At 41.9% G+C, this 24,758-nt stretch overlaps 1 protein-coding gene across 3 annotated transcripts in view; it reads right to left on the minus strand.

Annotated features, from left to right (window-relative positions):
- The window catches only part of LOC109632380 (kelch-like protein 29), a 213,193-nt gene that overhangs the window by 96,241 nt on the left and 92,194 nt on the right, over positions 1 to 24,758 (minus strand). For all 3 annotated transcript variants that reach the window (XM_020091615.2, XM_020091613.2, XM_020091614.2), the window contains 2 exons: positions 8,335 to 8,482; positions 4,285 to 4,806 (listed from right to left, as the gene is read on the minus strand). In XM_020091615.2, coding sequence (XP_019947174.2) covers positions 4,285 to 4,806; positions 8,335 to 8,482 — 670 coding nt within the window. The remainder of the gene's footprint in view (positions 1 to 4,284; positions 4,807 to 8,334; positions 8,483 to 24,758) is intronic.

Below are 24,758 nucleotides of genomic sequence, written 5' to 3' on the forward strand. Positions count from 1 at the left end.
TAACAAGACGGCAAGATGGCGAGTACTTTGATGTTTGCACTGTGACAGGCAGGTATTAGGAAAAAGCCCTGCTGTGGATGGAGAAAACAGGTAGGCAGATCACAGCTCAGTGACTGACATATCTCAGTAGGTGATGAGGTTAAAGCTGCCTTCAAGCTGCACTGTGTGAATCCTCACACATGGTCACACAAACATATGGCATGTGCGCAGACGTACACAAACACAACATACACAGTAAACACAAGCACAGACAAATACGACAAATACACACACACACAGAGCCACGCAGACTGAGGAGCACACAGTTGTTGATGTGCCCACTGATGCAGAGCGAAGACAAATTGCTCCCTTTGAAGGGAAAGCCAAATCAAACACGGAGTGTGATTTCTGTCACTGTGGTGCTTGGCTCTGAGGCTGTGAAGCTGACATCTGACCAAACATCCATGCAGTCACACCCAAGAAGTTGTGCGCGAGTGTGCGTGCACAAACGCGCGTACATGCGCAGCTGGATTATGGGAGGAAGAGCTCTGTCAGCTTCTCTAAGATCCAGGCCTTTACCATCAAAAAAAAAAAGAGCCACAAAACCTCAACAGCACAGCAGTGCTTACGAGCGCTGTGTCTGCTGGCTCAAACTTTTGTTCATTCAGCAACACAATCATCCAAGTAGCGGCTTTGGTGTTTAAACTGTTCATCAAATAGTTGGTGCTGAAAACCCCCAGACGTGAGACGCTTGACCAAGATTTGACCATCACAAGAAAGTACTACAGTGCAGTCTCATGGCGTGCAAACAACCACGGGCCTAACGGACACACTTCTCATGTTGACGAATGCCTGGCCACAGCATTTGTTAGAGCTACTGCAGGATAATAATTCATCAGCTATTCAAGCAAAGTGTCCCCCATTTATTTTTAACCCCAGAAGCTCTTTGGTGCCCAGTTCAGAGTCCTGCCTCTGGTCAGGTACCCGCAGGTAAAGTTGTGTAACGGGTAAAAAAGACATTTATATAAATTCACAGGTACAGCCACAGTTAAAAGGAAACACGTTGATTGAGCAGCTGCAGAAGCAATTCAGATTCTTTTTCAAGAACTCAACTCAACCACCAAAACGAGAGGACAAGGAGGTCATAACCCATTTTATGTGAGTGACATATGTGAGGGCGTCGGGTTGGTTAGGTTGTATGTTACCGGGTTGGGGCGGGTCCAGATTTGACTAATGACGGGAAACGGATCTAGTCCGGGATGGATCTTGGTATGTGTGGGCACTTGCAGGTTTTTGCCAATGCAGGATTGTTTATTTTGTGAAGTTTGCTGCACTGGACAATATGATCAATTTTATTACAATTTACTGAAATAAATTCTTAAGAAAAATAAAGTCAGTTTGTTACCAGTGTGTGTGTGTGTGTATCCTCTGACTTCATTTGCTGCCTATAATTTTATACCTGATGTGAGCAAAATCCGCAATCACTGCCCTGGGATCAGATTCACTGACCTCACCTCACTCATTAGAGGACTGCAGAAACACTGACCTCTAACCTGCAGACACTGCAGATGTCTTTTCCCTTTTCTTCTCCCGTTACTTCTGTTTTGGTCTCTTCTTTTTGAAAAGTCTGTGCAGAAAAACGTCGGCAGCAGGTACAAGATAATTGTAACAGAAGCGAGCCAGAATGCAGGTCGCGGGGGCTTCTGCCCTCCATATTTTACCACTATGTCAGTGCAGCAGAACAGTAGGCGCCCATTGCCACAGAGATATGCAGCGTTAATTGATTTGAAACAGAATGCATAAGACCTGTGGGAGTTTGGGATTTGTGACTTCTTGGAGTGGGCGATAAGGCAGAAGGAAAGGAAGGAAAGAGACAGGAAGCAGCAGACAGATAATCAGAAAGATAAGAATGCAGAGACAGAACAACAGCAGTGAGCGGAGTCTAAGGGGAAGGTCATGCAGGGTGACATTGTTGTTATTACAGCGGCACAGTTAAGTATTCCTGTCAGCAGGCAGGTCTGCCCGAAAGACGTCATGGCTGCGAATTTGCTAGCGCTCAACATTTTACCTGTTTCTACTGTCCTTGTGATATTACCCCAATGGCATGTTCACTAATGTCGATGCACTGGTAAACAGCGATGAAAAAAATGGTGGACGAGATGTGAGATTCAAGTGCCTCTATTTGCAGTTTGACCTTCATAGAAGGCTGCACCAGGTTTCAAGTATGTATGATGTCGAGAAATTGACGCAGGGATGTTTTCCCTCCTGCATTTGAAATACAACAGCTTACAAAAAGTAACCATACAAACCGAATGTAATAGATTTATCACCATATGAATCACTGCAATGCCACTGCAGTTTAACAATCCTGCATCGTTTCCTTTCCTTTCAAATGGGTCTTTATAAATACTATAATTAAAATGAAGCTCCAGATTCTTTTGCTTGTAAGTGGAAGGTCAACAATTTCTGACATGAACATGGTTAATGTACCACGACAGTGTGTTCTAGCTCTCACTCGACAGAGACCGGACCGAGCCGACAAGCTCAACTAATTATCTGTTTCCAATTCTACCTGATTTCAATATATCTCAGGCAGCCCACCCAAAATAATTGCTTTTTTGCAATCTACAAGTTCATTTGCACACATTTTATTGATCAAAATGAGTCAGGAAAAAGAAAACAATCTAAACCTAAATTAAAAGCTTCATTAAATGCGAAAATTGGTTGGGGGATTGCGAGCATCTGTTTCCCGCGCCCTGCGTCATAAACTCCAAGGTTAAACCAAACACCAATTTACGGCTCACAGACTCGCAGGCATGAAGCCGGAGCGGCGGAGCACCTTCACAAACACGGTGCGAGTCAACAAGGCTTCAAACGATTTCGAGAGAGATGTGAGGGCAGGGACTGAAAGCTCTTCCTGCCTTGTGTTTAGTGTAGGCCTTGTGAGCCTCCCAACTATGAGTGGTGAAAAGATAAACCTGACACACTTTCAAGCAATTTCCGAGCAGCAGCAATATAAGATGCTGCCTTTGTGTAACCAGAACGACATGTACTTCTTCTCAAAGAATCCACTATAGGAAATACTGCAGGCTCACTTTTTGAAACTAAAATTTAAAGACTCTTTTCAAACCCAAACAAAGAAAATGTAATACTCTTTCCAGATCTAGTAAATTCATGTTAAAGGTTGATGTTTAAAGCAATCATCCATTGCAATATTATAGTAGATATACATCTATACATTTTTTCACACCTTGTGGTACACACTGCTGACAGCTGCAACATAGACTTATTTCACTTTTCCATGTATATATCTATCACACTTTCCCACTGGGTATTTAGAAAAGACACAAAAGATCATTACTTCTTTGCGTGTTATTAGATGAAGCACATTATGTTTGTCTACACTTTCGGTTGTTTGTTAGTGACTTAGATGAAGATCAGATTGCATCTCATGGTGAATTAAAGCAGAAAACCAGGTCATTATAAAGGCTTCACATATTTCTTTCTTGCCTCTGCATCTGCTCCTAAAATTACCAGTGAAACTTTGCTCACAATACAAATCCTGAAATAAGGTTACAATTAAAAAACACACACACACACACACACACGCAGCAATCAACTCAATGTTTGCAAAACTTTATCTAGCGCCAGTCATATCAAAAGGTGGATAATCACAATCCCATTTTAAAATGCAGATCACAGCCCCACACCCTACTACAGTCACAATCAACTAGGTATTGAATGTTACAGAGATGGTCATTGGTGTGGAATATAAAATACCCAGAGCAAATGTAATGCCTCCCCCTTACCTTTCCAAATATTTTAAGACCTTGAATATCAAAAAGTAAATTTAAGACGTGTTAGGATCCACAGGGTCCTTGCACATGTCTCTGTGCCACAGTAGGTGAAATTCCCTACTCTGTGACCTTGGAGGAGCTATGAATTAGCTCTGGTTGCAAGTTGTATTTTAACAACCCCTTGCTCTGAGTGTTTGTGGCCTTGTTTATGACTGTTGGCATCAAAGCTGCTCTGGTATACAGGCAGGGGGCAGAGGCCTATGTATTTCATTCCAGCAAGGCCTTACATAAGGGCAGGTCATGAGGAATAGAGAGCTAAGACTACATTGATTTAATACCTGACACCTACTTGGATTCCCTTCTGAGCTCAGATTGCAAAGCAGATCTGCTTTGATTTAGCCTGTGAAAGTTTGGCATGACAGGTTCCATATCTGGAGGAGAGCAATTCTAAAAAACATCATGAAAGCCTCCTGTGCCAAGAGCGTTAGCTGAGGCTGGCTGTGCTTACCTTTCGGATGTCCCGGGTCACTGAACTCGTACTTCCCCATCCCGACTGTCCGCAGCATTTGCAGCCCATTAGGACCGTCCTGATTGTCTGCAGCTGTGTTTTGGACCTGCGCTGCTGCTGCCTGTCCATTGGTCAGAGGCAGGGCGGGGGGCTGGATGAGGTGAGAGGTTAGGTGGCCGTTGCCCATTACGCTGTGAGGGCTCCGGTGAACCACGTGGTTGGCCTGGGCAGCGAGGGCGGATGCTGCAATGGTGGGCAGAGCCGAGGGGTACAGAGGCTGGCTGGGCATGCTCAGGACCATCGAGGGCGGTTGCTGTGTCGACTGCGGCGTCAGCTGAAAGTGGGCGGTCATGAGCGGGTGTTGCGGGGGCACTGGTGTCTGGATGGATGCGGTTACTCCTATGATCGGCGACTGCGCGGTCACACTGTGGTTGAAGGACGGCGGCTGAGGGAGGGCGTAGGTGTGGGGCAGGAGGCTGGGCTGGCTCACCGCTGCTACTGGTGCAGCCCAGGACCCGGGACCTGAAGGACAAATAGAAAATAATCAATTAATTAACTTTTACACGGCAAGTGCAGTGCCCATTCTAAATATCTATTTCAGAGGTCTGTTGACTGAATGACAATCTTAGAATGGCCTGTTTTCTTATCCAGTATTAATGCTATGAATGCTCCTTTAGAACTATTACTTGTCCTTTTTTATTATTTGTGTGCTGGACGTTGTGTGCAGAAGTTTTTATAAACAGTCTAAGGTGCAGAGTAAAGTTAGAAAACTTTGTGTCCATCCTACCCGGTTTATCTGCTGTAAAGATTTTATATTAAATGTTTTTCATAAAATTGAACAGAATTTCCTTTATTATTGTTGAGTGTTAGGTAACTAACTGAAATTCTGTTATATTCTCATAAATCTTATGTCAGGTGTGTCAGAGGTCTGTTAAGCAAACTACACAATCTTCAGACCACAAAGTTCACAACTCAAAATAAAAGCTCTGTAATTTGATACAAAGCACTGCAGCAGAAAAAAACTAATGCTGTAATTAAATTGCTAAAGAGGAAGTGATTCTATCAATGTTGTTGCCATGACGGAAGTGAGTGACAGTGACACATGAATGTCTGTGAGTCCGGTCTGGTGAAATAAAAAGAATCAAACTATCAAAAAGATTTGGCGGGATAGATACTGTAAGACGACATGTTAAGCTTGGTCCACAGACTGACAGTTAGCATGATGGTAAGTAGGTTGGTAAAGCAATGACAAAGAGGAGGTCAATTTAATTCTCTAGTATTTTAGTAAACCAAAGAAAATGAATGCAGGGTTCTGATTCAAAATATGGAATCATTTGATTAAATAGAGGAAGAAAACAGACTCCAGCTTAACTGTCTTACTCCACACCACAACTGCTGCTCCGCTTTGGTCAAAGTTTGTTTATCACTCGTGACTTAATATCAAAAACAGAAAATATTTGAGGCAATGTGCAGATCTGCTCACAAGATCAACACTCTAATAAGATTGAAATATTTGTTTTTCCACTGGACGAACAAAAGCTTTTCCAAAAGTATACTTGCTCAGTGCATGTGGCAGTCTGCACTATTATCTGCGTTGGAGCCTGTGTTTACCCAGACACTCTGAGCCAATCATTTCCCTACCCTGAGGCGTTAGATGCTGAGGGTGTGCTGGGAAGACGTGGCCATATTGGACCTGAGCGCCCACTCCCTCCCTCCCTTCCTCTCTGATTTGCTCACTCCCCCATCTCCCTCTGCTCCTCCTGCCATAGTCCAAGCTCCAAAAATAACCTATCAGTCTGCCAACAGGCCAAAGGCTAAATCACAGCATGCAAAAAAACTAAGTAAGAAAAAAGAAATTAGCCCACGTTATTCATAATACTAACCAATACAATAGAGGGATGGAGAGGGAGAGAGCGATATAGAGCAACAGAAGAAAAGAAAGAAAGAGGAGAGGGTGGGATCGGGAGCCTCGAGAGGAGACGCCAATTAAGTTTTCTATTAACTTAACTATTCTATGTCATTGAGCTTATCAGCGCCAACACAGTATTTCACTTGCTCTCTTTGGTAGCTCATCTTGATAAAAAGTGTTATGATCAAGTGAGTTATAGTCAAATGATATAATATATTCATGTCACATAATCAGTCAAGGTTTTACTTCAGCGATGGTATTCAATAGAAATTAATACATACATATTCTATGTATCTTCCATTTCAATGTTCTTGTCCTCAATCTTTTAGCAGAAAAAAATAATTAGGGAAACTATTTCATTATGATGACATTGACCTAAATGTATAGGCATCTCCTGCAAAGTCAACAAAGCAAAGTACATGTGCATAACTGTTTTGATTGTCACTTGGATCTAAGAATTAACATGGTTTCTTAAAGTGGCAAGTGTGCTTAAAGTCTTCATTTTTTTCATGTATTTACTCAGTTGACTTTAGTCCAAAACATGGAATCAAACTATTTTCGTACAAGGAGACTTAAGTTCAAACAAAACTTCTCTTCCAAAGGCAAACTTTCTTCAACCGACACAACAGTGAAGTTTCCATTGAAAGAAATCGTTGATTAATTCTGGCACAGTTGGCAGAGAACTTCCTGGCAACACAGCTCAGTGAAGTGTGGAAAGGAGCTGGCTTCGTTGCAAACGCCAGTCACAGTTCGGAATAGCGCACACACGCAAATCAACATGCAACACTATGCTCGGATTTGAGTGTCATATGCGAGCGACAGCGTGCCGGGTCGGTGACATCTCACTCTGCTCGCACCTCAATCCAAGCTGAAGTGTGTGTGTGTGTGTGTGTGGGAGGGCTCACTTACACAATATAAGGTCTCCACAACGCCAAGGCCAATTCAGCCAGGCCCTCAATGCACAGCAGGGGGGCCGTGGCCAAACAGCAGGGGACTGTGGCCACACAGCAGGGGGGCGCACAACCACAGGAGGCAAAGACAGAGCGCCACGTTCCTACTATCACAACCACATCATTCCGTCAAAAGAGCACCTCCAAAGGCTCCTCATGGCTATGTAAGATGTCGGAGTTATAATTAGGAGGCAAGCTGAAAAGGCAGTAGCTGAGTTGAAATGTGTTTTCAGAGTGATGCTTTGCCGCCACAGAGTAACAGCTGTCTGCAATCTGGATTCGTTGAGCCAGAATTTCCACTGGAACAAGCTTCGCGCCAGCGTTATTCTTGAATGAGACATTTGTGATGAGCAGGGGGCAGAGGCAGGAAAGGCAATGGAAGGAAAGTAACTGCTGGAGGGCAGACCCATTCTGGATGAGTTCATTACAATAAGAGTAAAAAACTTCAACATTGGCTTAACTCGTTAGTGTCGGGCTTTGTACATGTTTTAAAGTGGGATGAACAGAATAAGGCCGACATCTAAATTAGAATTGGTGGAGATCATTTGGAGGACTTTCAGAGTTTCAGTTCATAGGTTTACTTTAGACTAAATCAGCTTCAGTTAGTGACACAATAACATTAACAAGGACAATAAAACGACAGCAGAGTGGCAGTGGAGAGAGGGTGTAGGGCTGATGAGGGAACAACATAGATTTATATTTTTACTCTTTTTTAGACTTCTTATAATGTTTCTATAATTCTGTGCATTTTTAGTCTGCTTTATGTAAAGATGGCGTTTGCGGACATGCATTCTGCATGATTGCATATGTAAAGTATGCATGTTGTGGAGGCAAGCATGTATTTTATCTAGGGCAAGGCAGCCAAGATGCCTCATTAGCATTGGATGCTAGCGTAGATGGCCAGAGCAGTCTCGGGTAAGTGTGTGTGTGTGTGTGTGTGTGTGTGTGTGTGTGTGTGTGTGTGTGTGTGTGTGTGTGTGTGTGTGTGTGTGTGTGTGTGTGAAAGTGAGTGCTCCACATACATGGATACATCTGCCATGTGCAGGCATACAGATGATGTAAAACTTATATCACCTTAAGCTCACATCATGTGGAACCAGTGGATGTGTGAAGGTGCCTGTCAGAACTTATGCATGCGTGTGTGTGTGTGTGTGTTTGCGTGCATGCGTGCGTGTGTGAGAGATTCATTACCGGTGGGCTCGCTGTCTCGATGTTGCTTGGCAGGGGGCTCGTCGGTGTCCCACGGTGTGAGCTGGTTGATGGGCGTCTGTCCCCACCTCACCCCTGGAGCCAGCAGCAGTCCTGGGGTCTGGTTGTCTCCAGGTGACAGACCGGAGACCTGCACAGCAGCAAAACAACATCACTCAGAGAATCATATGCAAGAAAAAACAAAAACCTAGAGAAATATGCACCTTCTTTGTAAATGACTTTAAAATCAATGTCATCAACAACTATGGTTTATGCACAATAGTTAATTCATTAGTTTGAATGGAGAGAAAAAACGCAGCAAATCACGGCCCTCTGAATTGTTCTTTAAGGTATTGAAGTGAAAATGATGGAGCATGGCATATAATCAGCACTGAGTGAGTGAGTGCTGATTACAGCCTTTATATAATGAAAACCAGGGGGAGAAATCTTGTTTACGGCCTCAAGAGTCTTTGGAGAAAGAGCAATATTTCTCTTTTTAGAAAGTAATAACAATTGACTTTCTAGTGTGGAATCCATTTAAATTCAGAACCCCCCCTCCCCCTGAGATTCTGTTTATCTTAATTTTGCAATGAAATAAACATTGTGTTCATTTAAGGGAGATGATAATTCTGATCACAATTGCAACAAATTGAGTAAAAAAAAAGACAGGGTTTTTTGCAGGGGTTTAAAAGAAAGGGTAATTTCTTGACAGTATATGAAAAGCTAAGGCTAGATGTCAGTGTCAATATATATATTTTTTTTTTACAGAGGGGTAAATTCCTTTCAACTTTACCAAACCAAAATGAGAGTTCTCTAAGCCTTTCTTTGGAGCCATATCTCTAATATTTCTGCTCTGGTAGGGGAGTAAGAAATGTTATCGGGCAAGCCCAGGCTGATGAAAACACAGGGTTAATCACCACTGGACCCCTGAGCAATATTTGCTCTCCCTATCTGCAGCTTGGAAGCTGGGTCTAACAACCAGGCAGGAGCGAGGGCAGAGCCAAGCCTGATTCCCCCTGCTCACCCCAGCTGGCCCCCCGAGTTAATAGAAAAGACCTGGTCACCGGGCCCCTCCTGCGTCCTCCTGGCTGATCCCTGCATCCCTTCAATTCCATTATCCTCGCTGACCCGCCATCCACTTCATCAAGCACGCCATCATGCATTCCAACAGCAATGCCACCAGAGCCCAACAGACTGTCAGCTCACTGCATGACAACAAAACTGCAATCCAAACTATTCAAATCACAGTGAATTAATGTGCAGCTTTACATATTGGATCAAAGCCATTTCTGAAGAAACTAGAAATACAGCACTACAGTTTTCTGCCTACACTAACCAGTGTAGTTCTCTACATAACGTTTTTTTTAGATTTTATAACCAATTAATCCAAGAGTCCAAGTAGTGTCGCAAATCTGAAAGAATTCTGTTGAGGTGTTCCAGAGAAATCGCATTCACAAGGCAAAACATTTGCTTTGTGGGGTCACAGTGAATTTGACCCTTGACCACCAAATTCTAATAAAGTAAAGGCAGTTTCTGCCAGATGTAATGAAATTACATTTACAACAGCATGAGCTCTTGTGACCTAGACGCCAAGTGAATGTTACCTGTATATATCCCTAACCCACAAATCTGAAGACATTCCATCAAGCTGATCTTAAGATATCACCTTCAAGTAAAACAGACTTTGTGAGGCCACCGAAACATTTGACCGCCAAAATCGAATCAGTTTATCCTTGAGTCCAAGTAAATGTTTATTCCAAATTTTAAGAAACACAGCATTCTTGAGATATCACATTCACAACATTGGGACAGGCAGAGATACGGACAGACGGATGTAAGTATGGATGCAAGACCCAAAAACATAATGCCTCCATCCACTGGCCATCACAGAGCCATTAAAAAAATTGCAGCCTGCTGATGGATTTCTCATGGCTGATGGATTTAGTGGCAGCTTTACGGGGCCTTAAACACATTGCATGGTATTAACAGAGCACAACATCTGCACTATTAAAAAAGAAATCACAATAGCAGATAAGTTCAACGAGTGTCCCTCGATAAATCCATGGTGAAAGTTGCCTGACAGTTTGTAAGTGCTGGAGGCAAAGGAAATATAAAAAACAAAAAGCAAAAGGAAACATCTCAAGGCAAAATAGAAAACAGCGTGATGGAGTGGGAGAATGACGCTGGGTTTAGGGGGGAGACAGGCTGTCAGTTCTTTTTGTCCAGCTCCAACCTGTCGACTTCAGACAAGAGAAAACTGAAATGGTTTACTCAGAGAATGCCCTAAGCGCTCAATTCCATCCCAGAGCCCTGGAGATTTAGGAGAGGGAAAATCCAGAGTGTTTTCAAGGTGAGGGGTTGCATTCTGTAGCTCACTATTTGTTTTAATGAGTGTTTTGCCTCCTCCGCTCCGTGCGCTTTACTGTATTCCTCTCCAGCCATGCTTCACCTTCCCCTCTACACAGGTAACTCCTCATTAACTCACTACATTGACTGTTCTACTCTCCTTTAGCCATGCACCTGCCTCATAATACATTCTCATTAATACTCCCACCCATTTACCCAAAACAGAGAGAAAAAACTGTCTCCTGCTGAAAGCCAATCCATCTGTCACAGTTTTTAGTGCAAGTGGGGGGGGGGGAAACAGAAGAGGGTTCTTAGTCAGCGCCATCACATTGACAGCATGTCTTCTCAGCTTAGAAACAATCCCAACTTGAAAATGATCAAAGTTAGATAGAAAATACACTCAGAGACAGACACACACACACACACACACACACACACACACACACACAACAGAAGTATGTGTGTGCACAGGTGAAAATACATGTGAGCACACACATACACACACACACGCGTGAGCCAGGAGATATCAGACGGGATGTTTATTAAGATGGCAGACTTGCTGCAGGCAGGCAGCAAGGTACCGTAGGTTCTGGGACAGCGCCTGCCATTTTCCCTCAATTTTATTTGCGCTCCCTATTTCCAGTCCCCTCCTCCCCGGCCGCCCATTATCACCGGGCAGCAGATGGTTTCCTCTGACTCAACAAAAAAAACGCGCCGGAGAACAGGGACGAGAGCCAGATAGATAACTTGCGAGTCGTGCCAAGCCATTCTGTGTTTGTTGTCAAGCTGGCTGGGGAGGAGGGGTGGGGAGGGATAGGAGTGGTGGTACTGTACACAACATCCATGCATATGGACCACATACTGCAAGTGTGGAATGTGGCACTCGCACAGAGACACAATAACAAAGGTGCAAGCATGTTTGGATGCACCCACACATACCTAGACACACAAATCTGAAAATACCTGCATATAGAGTAGGCTTTGGTACAGAAGATTGGCACTGGTTCTAACATGGTCGGTCTCTAACAGACGATGCTGATTCAACATTAACATCACTGCATGTGCCTATAAGTAACATTGCACTTTTTAGTTAACATTGCAACACACTCTTTACAGGGGTCTGACAGCAGGTTAGCCTGCAGTTAGCTAGTGGCTGCGTCAAACTGGAGTCGACACCACAACAAAATGCCTGAAGCTAAACGGTCGAAAGCGTGGCTGTATTTCACCTGAAAGGATTCTGACTCTGGGACCTGCAGTGAACGTTCCAAAAACAATTCCAACACGACAAACTAAATGAATCACTTGTCAATGGAGAGATACATCTGAAAGCAGAGGGATGCTCCACAAGTGTGACCCCATGTGGAGCACATGAGCCAGCAGCGAGGGCCCCAGCAGTGGCCAGACAACTGATGTGGAGTTTTTTCCGTATTAAGCCCTGAAACTGCTATTTAGAGTTAAATTATTAAAGTTGGGATTTTGTTAAGAGTTCCTCACTTATTTATATTTATATATTTAATTTAAGTATATTCAAATTGTTAATTGTTAACCTTACAACTTTGAATTTACATAGCAATGACAAAGCTATTCCTATAATTGACTGTCTTTTTTTTATTTTTTATTTTTTAAGAAAAATGTATTTAGGCACCGGAACATGGGGTTGTATGGATGGAGGAGTCTTATTTTGATAATTAATTAATGTGTCAAATCCTTTCTAATTAATTTGATCTACATTCATTGAAATACTTTATTGATTAAACAATCAATAAAGTATTTGATATTTTACAATGAAAAATAATTTAATTTAATTAATTAAATTGTTTATCAATCAATCAATTAATAAATCAACTAAAAATTTCTGAATAATTGGTTAATTTCAGAAATTATGTTTTCATCAAGTAACTGCTTTACAACAGGGTGAGACTGCTATAAATATGTACAAGTGATGTTCTAAATTCAATATTTACTGTTTTTCAATAATGTGAAGTACTGTAAAAAAAAAAAAAGAAAAAAAGAAGCAATCTCAGAATCTGAAGCAGCTATCCATCTGCTTCTCCTGCACAATCCTACATGCAGATACACACGAGCACACACACATATGCACACGCAGCAAAACCAGGAGCATCCTTCTCCCCTCTCAAACCTCTGGATGTTGCAGACATGTCAGAAACAGTGTATTGAAGAGAGGAAGATAAAATCAAGATGCATCAGGAACTAAATATAAACTCGTCCTGCTCTGTCTGGGGCAGCAGAGACAGCAGTCTGATCCCGGCTGGAGGATCAGCTATTTCTCTCAGACATGGTTAGCGTTGACAACTGTCACTATGCGAACTCTGCCTTCCTGCAATAGCCAGCAGCATTGTTGGGCCTGTATCAGAACCTCTTGCCACTGGCCACCCATCTGCTGAGGGTGCATACAGGAGGGGCCACGTGGTGATCCAGGGCTTCGGGTGCTTTGAGTCATCCACATCCACACAAACAGAAAACGTTTGCTTGTGTTTGCCTTCAAATTTTGTTCAAGCCAGTCCTTGTCTGCCTGCGTGAGGTATTGCACCAGTTCAATTCTATAATAACACAGGGAAGGACACCAGTCTCCAAAGGAAAACAGGCACCATGAACATTGTGCATAAGCTGCAGCTCTTTGCACTTATTGTGCCTGTGACATGGGCTGGTATAGCAAGAACCTGAACGTACATGGTCCCCTCCGGTTAAGAAGATGGCTTTCATTTTCCCCAGAGAAATTACTTTATTGCTCGACTCGGGGACGAACGTCAAGAAAGAGAAGAGGGAGAGAGATTAGTGTGTCTATAACACCCAGGTCCCATTGCGGTAAACAACGTTACACACACTGATCAAATCAACTAACCGCTATGAGATTTAATAACAGGTCTGGGTGGGGGAAAAAGTGCTGGAGTGGGAACAAAGCTTGGTTTTGAAAAAGCGGGATGAGGAGGGGGAGAAAAGGAGGATGGTTGAAGGAAAGCTGGGGCCTTAAATAGAGAAAGGTGCTTACACATACACACTCACACAAACACACATACATACAAATACAATAGCCCAGTGAAAAGCTAATCTCGTGCAATGTCATTAGCACAACTGCCAGACACAATGAGATAGTAATGTGCAGGGTGACGGCCGGTGCTACACCGGTTGATTATGTTCTACCTTTTAAGGTTTAGTGTTCCTCTGGTTGCAATGCTCTTTACACACAAGAGGAAAATAACAGACTGCAGGCGAGGAGGAGGTTCAGATATCAGTCAGCTGACATGGTAATCAGGAAGGTGTGTTAATGAGCGCTTGTCTTCCTGATGGGTTTTTATGTTAAAAACCCATCAGGTTTTGCTTTTCTGTCCATCTACTCTGACTGGGTGGACGCAGGAATCTTTTGTGGATTCCTGGTGTGTCCACAGTGAAGCTGCCATTATTGTTTAATTTAAATGCATTCCAGAAAATACACCTCCACAATCAGCCGGCTATCTCTGGGGAGATGCATGTACACAAATTTAATCACAATCAAAATTTCAATAACAGTAGTCACCGCAGTGCCTTGCTATGTGGTGCACGCCTGTAAAATAATATCTCACTGTAATACCACACCATGAACAAATCATAAAAACACAGTATGTGCAGGCAGGGAAATGAAATTCAACCCCGACAGAATGGCTTTTTCTTCCCTTTGGCCAGGCATGGACAGATACAGTGAATTTGGCTGAGATGTGGAGGGTGATGGAAATAATGGCTTTCCTCGGAGAAAAGAAACAGAAAGAATGGCAGAGGAGGAAGGAGTGAAAGATTGAGAGGCAGAGTAAGCCATAGTCATCCATCACACAGTCTTGTATCATTGTCTTTGACAGATCATTTTCAGCTTTTCTAAAACGGAGAGAGAGAAAAAAAAAAAAGAAAAGAAACAACTCTTTTTTCCTTCTCTTGCTCCGTCCAGTAAGCTCCAACCTGAGTGTGGTCTGGAACTGACCAGGAGCGTTAAGGAGCGCACAACTCATTCTCTTTTCGGACATTATTCACTTACTGTATAGAGGTGTCTCCTTTCCATGACAACGTGCTGACACCTAAATGTGAAGTGGATTCGTTCTGGGCTTCTGTCATAATGATGCTGAACGCCGGAGCCGAACAATGGGGCGGCTGTGTCCAATCTTTTAGACTGGAACATAGCAGAGCATCTCTCGAGTAAACAAAGAGACTACAGCAGCCATTTTTTGGCAGCCATTTTAAAATGGAGCGGTGCACCAAAACGCCAAAACAGCGCAGTGCCATAGAAGGAGGAAGGCGCGCACTTCAGTGTGATGGCTGCATATAGAGAGGAAAGTCAGGTAATATTTATTTTTACTGGAACTGATCCCAAGTATTTAACTCTAAGAACATAAAAGGAAACTTTAATTGAGGATATCAAGATTGTAAGGAAGACTTAAAAAGTTGGAGAAAAAGAATATCTTACGTGGTATTTACAGATCGTGTTGTGAATAAAATGGATGACACTTTTGAACAGTCAGAGAAATTACTATGGATGAAAATCTTTAGCAAAGCTCTGATGAAATCCCTCTCTGCTGATAGAGATTGATAAGTAAAAATCCACTTCCATACTGGCTCTGATTGCAAAAGCCACAGTTTAAAACTATTCCTTTCATAATCTGCGTGTAAACTTGTGTTATCTCTCTATTGTTAGAAATCAGAGAGAAAAAAGAGCTGAGACAAAAATAAAGACGGGCAATATTGAGTGCAAAGAAAATTGGCTTTGAAATGTGTTTTAGCAGCTGAAATGTGTGTGTTGTTAGACAGCATCTAAAACATTAAACGCACAAAAAAAGTCAAGTTAGGTTGCTCGGTGTCTAATCATTGTTTCAGTTGCTGCTGTTTATTTCAGATTTTTCTACCTAACAATGCTAATCATTTACAAAAAGAGAAATACTTAAAAAATCGGTAGTTATCATCTGCACTAAAGTAATAACAAATGACAAGTCTGAGCCATTACTGCTGCTTGGCTGTTCGTGACTGGCAGTTTTTGCACCAACTATTGAAAAATCAAAACAAAGCCCGGTTCTTCCACACAGCCGCTCAACACTGACCCCAGCACAAGTGCTATTTATATATATATATATATATATATATATATATATGCTATTGATACAGCATAGAAAGGGCTACGGATACAGACTGTAAAATTTTAAGCCCCAGGCATAACAACTGAAGAGGAACGAACTTCACATCCACTGAAATTCAAGCTAAGACACTCCGACGGGCTCGCCGAGCTCCTGGTTCGACGCACACGTTTTATGGAAAAGAAGCGTGATCGCGGGGGCGAGGCCGACAAGCTTGAGTGGAAGAGCAGGGCTGAAAACCACGCCTAATATCCCATGAGGTTGCAGCGCTTGCCCTTCGATACAATACCTCGACCCCTTCCTCTTCTTGTAGTTTCTTTTCTCTTGCAGACAGCGTAAGTGGCTGGGCTGTAACACAACCATGAACATGTCCTATCTGTGGGTCTACGAGACACAGTGAGTTGTCTTACAGAGGGTGACCAGTGCCTGGACACGTGAGCTGTGGAGGTTTCCTTTTGTCATGGTAACACTTCCCAGGAGAGCATGTCAGGGAGCATGTTGCCCTCCACTGGCACTGACCAGGACAGTGAGAGACACAGGTCTCCAGCAGGGCATGACCCTGCCTGATGTGTGGTGAGTGTTTGGGGAGCAAAATATCCACAGCCTGTCACAGCAGCAGCTTCGGAGACCCAGAGACCACTTCAGCTCTTGTTTCTGGTTAAAATTGAGGCAAAATGACTACTTTATTTGACTGTGTGTGTTCACATTATATACATGTATATATACAAATGTGGCTATAATAAATGAGAGTTAACTAGGCAAACAGCCATCAAGCACAATAAACTAAATTCCTTTTGATATCGCAATATGGCAGGAAATCTTCTGTGCCAAGAAAGTGGGAAGCTTAGAAATGTATTTTAAAACAAACGTAGTACATGCAATTCATGCAATATTTAAGTTAAACACTGGAAAGTTGAGGAAATTGTTCCAAAACAGTGAAACAGGAAATCAGTGAGAAAATGTTGACACTGGGTCAAGTTCAAGTTGACACACTATCTGAACAAAAGAAAAACATTACCATCATGTGAATACACCTTCTGTGGCTCTGTGACATGCAGTACTTCAACGTTGCCTTGACAGAAGGACGTTCTGTGAACGTTGCAGCCTTTATCACAACGGTCATTAGGTCAACATCACAGATTGTTAATGTAAATATGAAAAGGCCTTATCCTGTTAGCGTGCCATTGTAGGGAGATAAATAGTTTTGACAGAATTAATTGTGCTCCCCCCGTACTTGTTTCTCCTTGGACTGAAGAGGTGACAGGAGGGTAGGAGATGCTGCTCCTGAACGATATTTGGTTCGGCAGCCCACATGCGTTTACTAACAACAGCTAAATATTGGGCAGATAATCTTTTTGAAGGTAATATCTTTATAGTTCCATTTGACTTGGTGTTTATAAAGACAGCGGAGGGGGAAATACCATCTAGGGTTAGCATCTATGGTAAAGAGCTGGACTCTCGCAGGTCTGGAACACATTTGATGGCCGATGAGACTCACTCTGTGATGTATTCATACACAGAGATTATAAATGTGACAGAGCAGACAGGCGGTTAGATGGATGCCTCTATTCCATGGAGCCTCCTATTGACTTTCACCAGGCACTGAGAAATCTGGCAGACAAAGACGCAGCCGTTCGGTTAATAGGGACTGCAAGTACAAAACAGCTTTTCGCCAACGCCCCATTCTGGTTTGACAAAATACTTTTCTTACTTACTGTACTGTAGCTTATTGTAAACCACATAGTGTCTACCTTCTATTCCACAAATGTTTGTCTGTCTGTATATGAAACATACCAGAAACGCTCATCTATTCAACTTCATACTCGGCATGTGTATTGTTAAGGGCCCAAGGAGGTGCAGTGTCGAATACAGAACAATGTGGTCACCAACTGGTGCGCATGGCAAATTATATCTGTTTGCCTGCTTCTTTAGGTAATTTGATTTCACTCTATTGGACCGACACAGAGAGGCATGGGTATCATCGGTGTTGGACTTCGATGGACTGGCAGCAACATTTATAGAATCAATGACTTTTAAGCACGTGTCTTCAACCTTTGGTACCATGCTTTATGTTGAACTGAATTAGGGAGCTTTTATTTTGAAAAGTTGTAAACTTGGATCTGAAGATTGTGCACACAAACAATAAGAAGTGACAGTAAATGTTAGTAATCAAACTGAAGACACAGGCCCAGCCACTGGCTGCTATTTGCTGCAAATGTGCCTAATTAATGACATAGTTCTGCAACATTATGAATCACAATGGTCAAATTTATCAGCTCCTCACTTACGAGCATATGAACTCCGGATATGACTGCGCCAGTTCAACTTTCATCGAGGTGCCTAAGAATAGCAGTATGAAGTGAGATGCAGCTGAATCAGCATTACAGCGCTGTCAAATCAAATCATGACTCCACGAAGGTAGTTAAATTTCCAGCGTACCCACAAGTCTCTTACTAGTCTAATATTTTGAGGAGCTTCAATGGTCGACATGTGAGCCTAAGAAAATGTGCTCATATGCTAAATGCAGATATTTTCAAGTCACAAGCACCCTAGCCTGCACATACTCCAGCTGAGTTATTCATATGTAAAAAAAGAAAACTCCAGGAGAAGTCCAGACACCAATTTTCTAAAGTTTGTGTCTGAAAATGGCTCTGATGAGTTTTGGACTTTGTCAGCCAAAAGGACAAGTTCATATAAAGCAAAGTAAAGGCAGCCCCATGTGTAACCTGTGTCCGTGTTCCAGCTTTTGAGGTGTCAGCCTTGGAGCTCCAGCTCTGCTCCCCCAGGGTGTAAATGGAGACTGAAAGACTGGTTTTATCCCACAGGATAAAGTGGTCAGTGCAGCTCTGTGCTCCTGCAGGCACAGGGGGGAGTCTACACAGAGCACTGCTTGGGGTAAGATATACTCTTCAGAAACATGCTGGGATCATTAGAGATCCAAAACCCTTAAAGAAATTCAGCAATAGCCATGAACTACACTGCGGCAGGTGGATAAACAGACCTCTGCTTGAATTATGGGAGGATTTTTTCCTTTTTCTTTTGCGAAATGCTTCTCTGTCTGTTTGGAAGCGTCTTTCAACTGCCTTTGAATGAGCTTCTCTTGATTTGCTCTAATGTTGTTGGGTTTTCAAATGCAAATGCCACTCTACACAGATGGCAAAAGTAATTTCAAGGCCCATATCCTGTGTCGAAAGTTACAATTGACAAGTAAAATTAGGATGTTTTTTAAGATCTGCTAGTGCCTCCGAGCTCATTTTGTTCCTGAACAGCAAGCAGTTTGGTAAAAATAAGTAAGTAAATAATCAAAAAGGTTCCAAACTGGTGCATGAACTAGTTACAAAAGTAAAGTCTGAAGGAATCTACTAAGGTTAGATAAGAATTTGCTTTAATATAAAATGGCATCCAATAAATGTAATAGTCAGGAATTCCAGAGTCAGACCAGAAATGATTTCTGAAAGAATTGAAGAATTCCATTCATACCAGCTATAAAGGTGTATCCTCTATATGCTTGGAAAGTCTGTTTTTATTTTATCCCCTTTTTTAGATAAATACTACAGAAGCTCTGTCTGGACTGAAAGTACATATTTCAACAGCTAAAATTGATGTGAGGCTGACTGTGGTGTAGCTCTCCAACATTCTGTATTTCCTTTGTTTTTCTGTTTTGATGGTGTCCAGCTCTCTTCAGTGGACTCATATACTGCAGTTGAGCTGCAGTTATATCACACGAACTGTAAACTTGTCAACTTCCTCCAGCCAGTTGGCATGCTTGTGTGCTTTTCCCATTTTACCTCGAAACAAAGAGGCTAAGAATCATAGTTTAGTGTCCATTTTATCAGTCCCAGTGCCAGTGAAACACGCAGACTTACAAAGATTTGCTTTGGATCCCTAGCTGCTACAAGTACATTTACACATAAACTATGAAAATTGTGACTTCATAAAAACAAAAAAACAAAAAAATCTACTTTTTGAGAAGACTAACAGGCTAACTGGGCTTTGGCATGATTTGATTTTTTATGCGGTTTAGTTATTTTATTAATGTGATAATGTGTGAGATGAAAAAGTGTTTCTGCTCCACGGACGCAGACAGACAACATTAATCTTTTAGATGATTAATCACTTACATAGATGAGTCATGTTACTAAAAATTGCTCTTGCGGCCAAATATAAAACCAGCATACCCATGCACATAGAAGAGGGGCTTAATGCCTGGGGTGTCTTCTTTCTCTGTCGTCTTATGTAAGAAGACACATCACACACTAACTGATCAATGAAATGCAAAGCAGATATCATTAACGCTTTAGATATTTTTCTCAGATAAAACTAATTTGCATGGATATCTGTATTTTTTCATGGTTCTGGGAAAAATTGTGTTAGAACTTTAAGATCTCAGAAAATAAGTTCATTGGCAGTAGCTGATGCAGCTAGTTTCCTTTTTTCAAATAAAGGTCCCTCTTCTTGACCAGGAGTGTGCACGGCCGCTTTACTGTATCTGAATGAGGTAATGACACCACTGGAGACAGGCTTTAAAGACACCTCTGTGCTCAGCAGCAGCGCCTGTGCAGTACACAGATTCATATTTCCCTTACTCACTTGTTCCCTGTGCACTTGTTGACAGGCGCTTGTAATCTGAAATAGTCTGCAGGGTTGAGCTGTTAAGTCCCTTGTAGGAGTAGGATACAGCTAGGGTGGGAAGGGGAGAACGAGCAGGAGTACGAGGGAACATCTTCCCTCTAAAGCTTATTGAGCTGTCAGGTTTCAGTCCCTATCAGGAAGCATTGATTTCCTGTCATATATTTGACTGTATGTGCTTTTACATTTGTCTTTGACAAGAGCGCTTCAGATAATGGACCTGCTTTGGTGGTTATGACCACATCAGGAAGCCCGTCCACATATTGATCTGTGTTGACGCCAAGCGTGGTCCTTCATTTAAATTGATCCATAACAGAGTAGCCAAGTGCTGGTTTCACACTCTGATCTTTAATGGAAGCTATCAGGCTTCACATTGAGCGAGACACAGCGGAGTCATCACAAGCAGTGATATGGGTGAACGCAGAGACAGCTAATAGTGCTAAGACTGGAAGTGGAGATTAAACATTTCCCCTTTTTCTGCAATGTATTCATTGAATTTTGAAGAGCTGACAAGAAATGATATTTAGGGTATTTAGCATTTTAGTGCTAAATAATTTCAGGGACTTGAATCAGCAGCCAAATACTATACGTCTGGGAAGCAATGAGCAAAAGAACCAGGATACACTAAATAACAACTATGTGAATGGATGAATTCAAATTCTTTCAAAATTTACCAAAAACAATATTTTCTGTCACAAACAGCAGCATAAAAAAATATAAAGCACAACTAAATCCATTACGTTTCAAAATGAATTGAAACCTGCAAACTGTTACAACCAAGGAGATGTTGCATTGCATCAGTATAAATCTTAAGCATTGGAAGAGGACAATGAACAGGTTCTGTTTTCCATAGAGACCAGGCCTCATAATGGAGATATACAATGTGCATGCAGAGGACACTGCTTTCGAGAACAGTGACAATCGCTCGGCCATGCCAGAACATTAGTAAGAGTCATTAGGCTCATCTAAATGAGGCCGTTAAGCTGATAAAATGAGGCTGTATATTCGAGCAGGGGAACAAAAGAAAAACCCCCCCGCACGCACACGTACACACACACACTTCCATTTCTCATTGGTATGCAAACTCTCCGAAGAGTCAAGTACCCCATAACTCTGGCGGGAGGGAAGTGCACTGCGAAGGCATTTCGTCGGGCCAAAAGTCAGAGCCCCAGCCAGCTCACAGCAACCTCTATGACTGTCAAATAAACTTTACTACCAACTGTGACTGCGACAGCAAACAAACACACAACATGGTGATGTAGCCATTATGATGCTTCAATTAGACACGTGGAATACATTTTTTCCCTAAAGGTGCTATTATTCACAAATACACACACACACAGACACACACACAATCACACACACGCACACACGCACTCTAAGCCATTTCATATAATGCGCTCATTTTATTTATCTACATGTGAATTAAACAGTTGGAACAGTGGTCATTATTTTGCCAATAAAAACAAATGGCAAAAAAGACAACACGTCCTCACAAACAGGGGCTTAGCGACCTGGTAGGTAAAGCAGACGAACATCTGTGGCCCCGAGATTAAAGGAGGCCCCTGAAAACAATGAATCCCCAGCAACAACAATTTTGGGAGAAGCCCCTTGAATTCTATGATCAAAGATTTACAGAAGACTGCAACGACACCATGGTCCAAAACCACCTAACCAGATCCCATGCCATCAAATATCTGCCAAAATCTTGCTCAAAAAACACAAAATGAATGACTGGTGCTGCTCTAAAAGGAGGATAGTCCCACCACTTAAAATACTTAATGGTTGGGAAAGATTATCGATGGGATAAGTGTAAGAAAAGCCAAGAAAATGAGAAGATGACAGAGACAGAGAGCTCATTGTTCATCATTTATTGTTCCACATCTAATGGGATCTGTCTAAACATGTTGAGAAGTGACAACAATAGCTTCTCAGAAGCAAATCTCACTGATCCAGGATTATGACTCTGATTAAAATAAAGGTGCTCTTCTTTTGCTGCTTCGTTCTCATGAATCTGTCAGCGTTGCTATGACCAGAGGATGTGCCCAGGAATTAATCACATCCCACATCTTTGTTTTTGATAAAAGTGGGTCCTCTTCTCCCGCAGTGCCTCATTTTCAGTGCAGAGTACGGAGACTGGGGAGGAGCTCACAAAACATTCACAGCACAGGATCTCAAGATGAGATGGAATTATTAACTACCTGTGTCTTTGTAAACTGTAAAAAAAATAACATGAAAAAATCGTGCTTGGGCGCACGGCACACAAACGCGAACACAAATAATTTTTTCCTCTTGCAGGTTTTCTCTTTTTTTGTGCCCATTTCTTGCAGCCGGATACAGCGCCATAGAAAATCTGGTGAATGGTAAATAGCCTTTAAATTAGGTCCCTGGCCTTCCAGCTTGGTTATCTGTGATGATCGGAACAGTGTGTGCTGCTTGAAAAGACCCATTTTCCCTCTGGCACATCATTTAACATGTCTCATTCACCAAGAAAATATGCAGGTCACACACATGAGATTTCTGGTCACATCCATACCTATCTCAATACAAATTTAAAGGATTTGAATTAGAACAACTATTACATTTTGTCTTCTCCTTCTGTCTCCACCTGATAAATATTAATGTTTTCTTTTTCTTTGACCACAATACATTTTAAGTAGGTGCCTTCAGCAGAAAGAGAGAGGAAAAAACAGCCTTTAGGTAATGATAGCTCAACCTAGATCTTGGAGGGCGCACCTTAATATAAAATAATGAACCCTGGACACGGTAGCAGGAACATTGTGTCAAGATGTGAAGAAATATTCAGCGGGGCGACAAAAAACGAAGGCTCCGCATCAGCTTTAAAGGTTAAATCACAGATTCAGAGTTGAATCAACCAATTGTGTAACGTATTGACATCACAGTCTTAGAAACAGCTCGGGAGCAGACACTCAGACGAGCTATTTTATAATGTCAGCTCACTATTTGAAGAGAAAACTGGAGTGTTTCTGCTTTATGGACAGAAAGTAAAAAGTAATTTACCAAGAAATAATAAAATAAAATCACCCTGGAGAAACAAAGATGCTCTTTGGAGTCAGCAAGTCACGACACCTGAAATTCATTTGCGTTATGTCATGTTGTTTATATTTAACTCTTTTACTCACACAAAGGCTTTTACTGAAATGTCTAGGTGTCTGCAATTCTGATTCAAAAGATTGTTGTTGCCAGAGGGCTTCTGTCCATGATAGGTTTCAATGCCGAGGGAAGATTACATTTGATGAAGTTAGGGAGATCTTTTGACTTTCCCAGAAACTAAAACTGTGAAAGGATATAAAATATTATAATTCAATGTAAAATTAAATGAAAGTTCATCAACCTGAGGTGTCTCCTCGGCTATATCCCTAATCACCGACTGATCACTATATAGTCTAATATATACTGAGATTGCCATTCTGTAGTAATGTGTGAATGTTAAGTGAAAATGTTTTATAATCTAGTGGACTCATTATATCCGACAATGCATCATGAAAAGTAGTGTACAAACAGATGGTCTCTAAACGGAGAATTTACTATACCATTATGCATAATAAATAATAAACATTTGAAATTTATTCTGGGATTTTTTGGGGGGGGGGCATTTTTGTTTTTGCCGATGAGCTCGCTATATAGTCTCTTATATAGAAGCCCCTATGTGGTGAGCACGGTTTAGTAGAGGTTGGAATAAGTGGGTGATTTTGGACTAAACCCTAGTTGGCACCTTTACTGTGGCAGACATTGTCATGGTCCTTCATCGTCATGGTTACAGTAATTATTACACCGAGGCAGCACACCAGACCTTCACTGTCATTCTTAAAGTTTTAAACAAGTTCGGTTTTTGGAATAGCTGTGGTTTGGTTCATCAGCGAAAAAAACTACTACAAAGAATGTGTTTCAGGTTAGATTAGTACGTCATTTGTTGTCATGGCTACAATACTGAACCCACATTTTAAGTTGTGGAACAGTCATGGTTAAAATAAAAGACAAATTTGGGGTTTGTGTGTTGTGATCCATCCACCCACATCTAATGTGGACTATGTCACTCGTTCCTGTCATAATAATTACGGCCACTAAAGGTCACCTAACAATAAAATGTAACTGTGGCTCGTAACAAGCTGCTGGCACAGACCACCTAAGAGTTTTTTATTCTTTTACAAGAGAACAGTCTCAATAAAATACTGTTTTGATTGATGGCTGTCATGGCGCTTCCTGTATAGAATATCCAGCTACTTTAGGTTAATTTTAATGTGCTAAGTCTCAGCGCTACTAAATGATGTATTAGCATGAAATATCTTAATACTTCCGACTAATACATCATCAGCACTT

The sequence above is a fragment of the Paralichthys olivaceus genome, chromosome 19 (assembly GCF_024713975.1).
Source record: "Paralichthys olivaceus isolate ysfri-2021 chromosome 19, ASM2471397v2, whole genome shotgun sequence".
NCBI lineage: Eukaryota > Metazoa > Chordata > Actinopteri > Pleuronectiformes > Paralichthyidae > Paralichthys > Paralichthys olivaceus.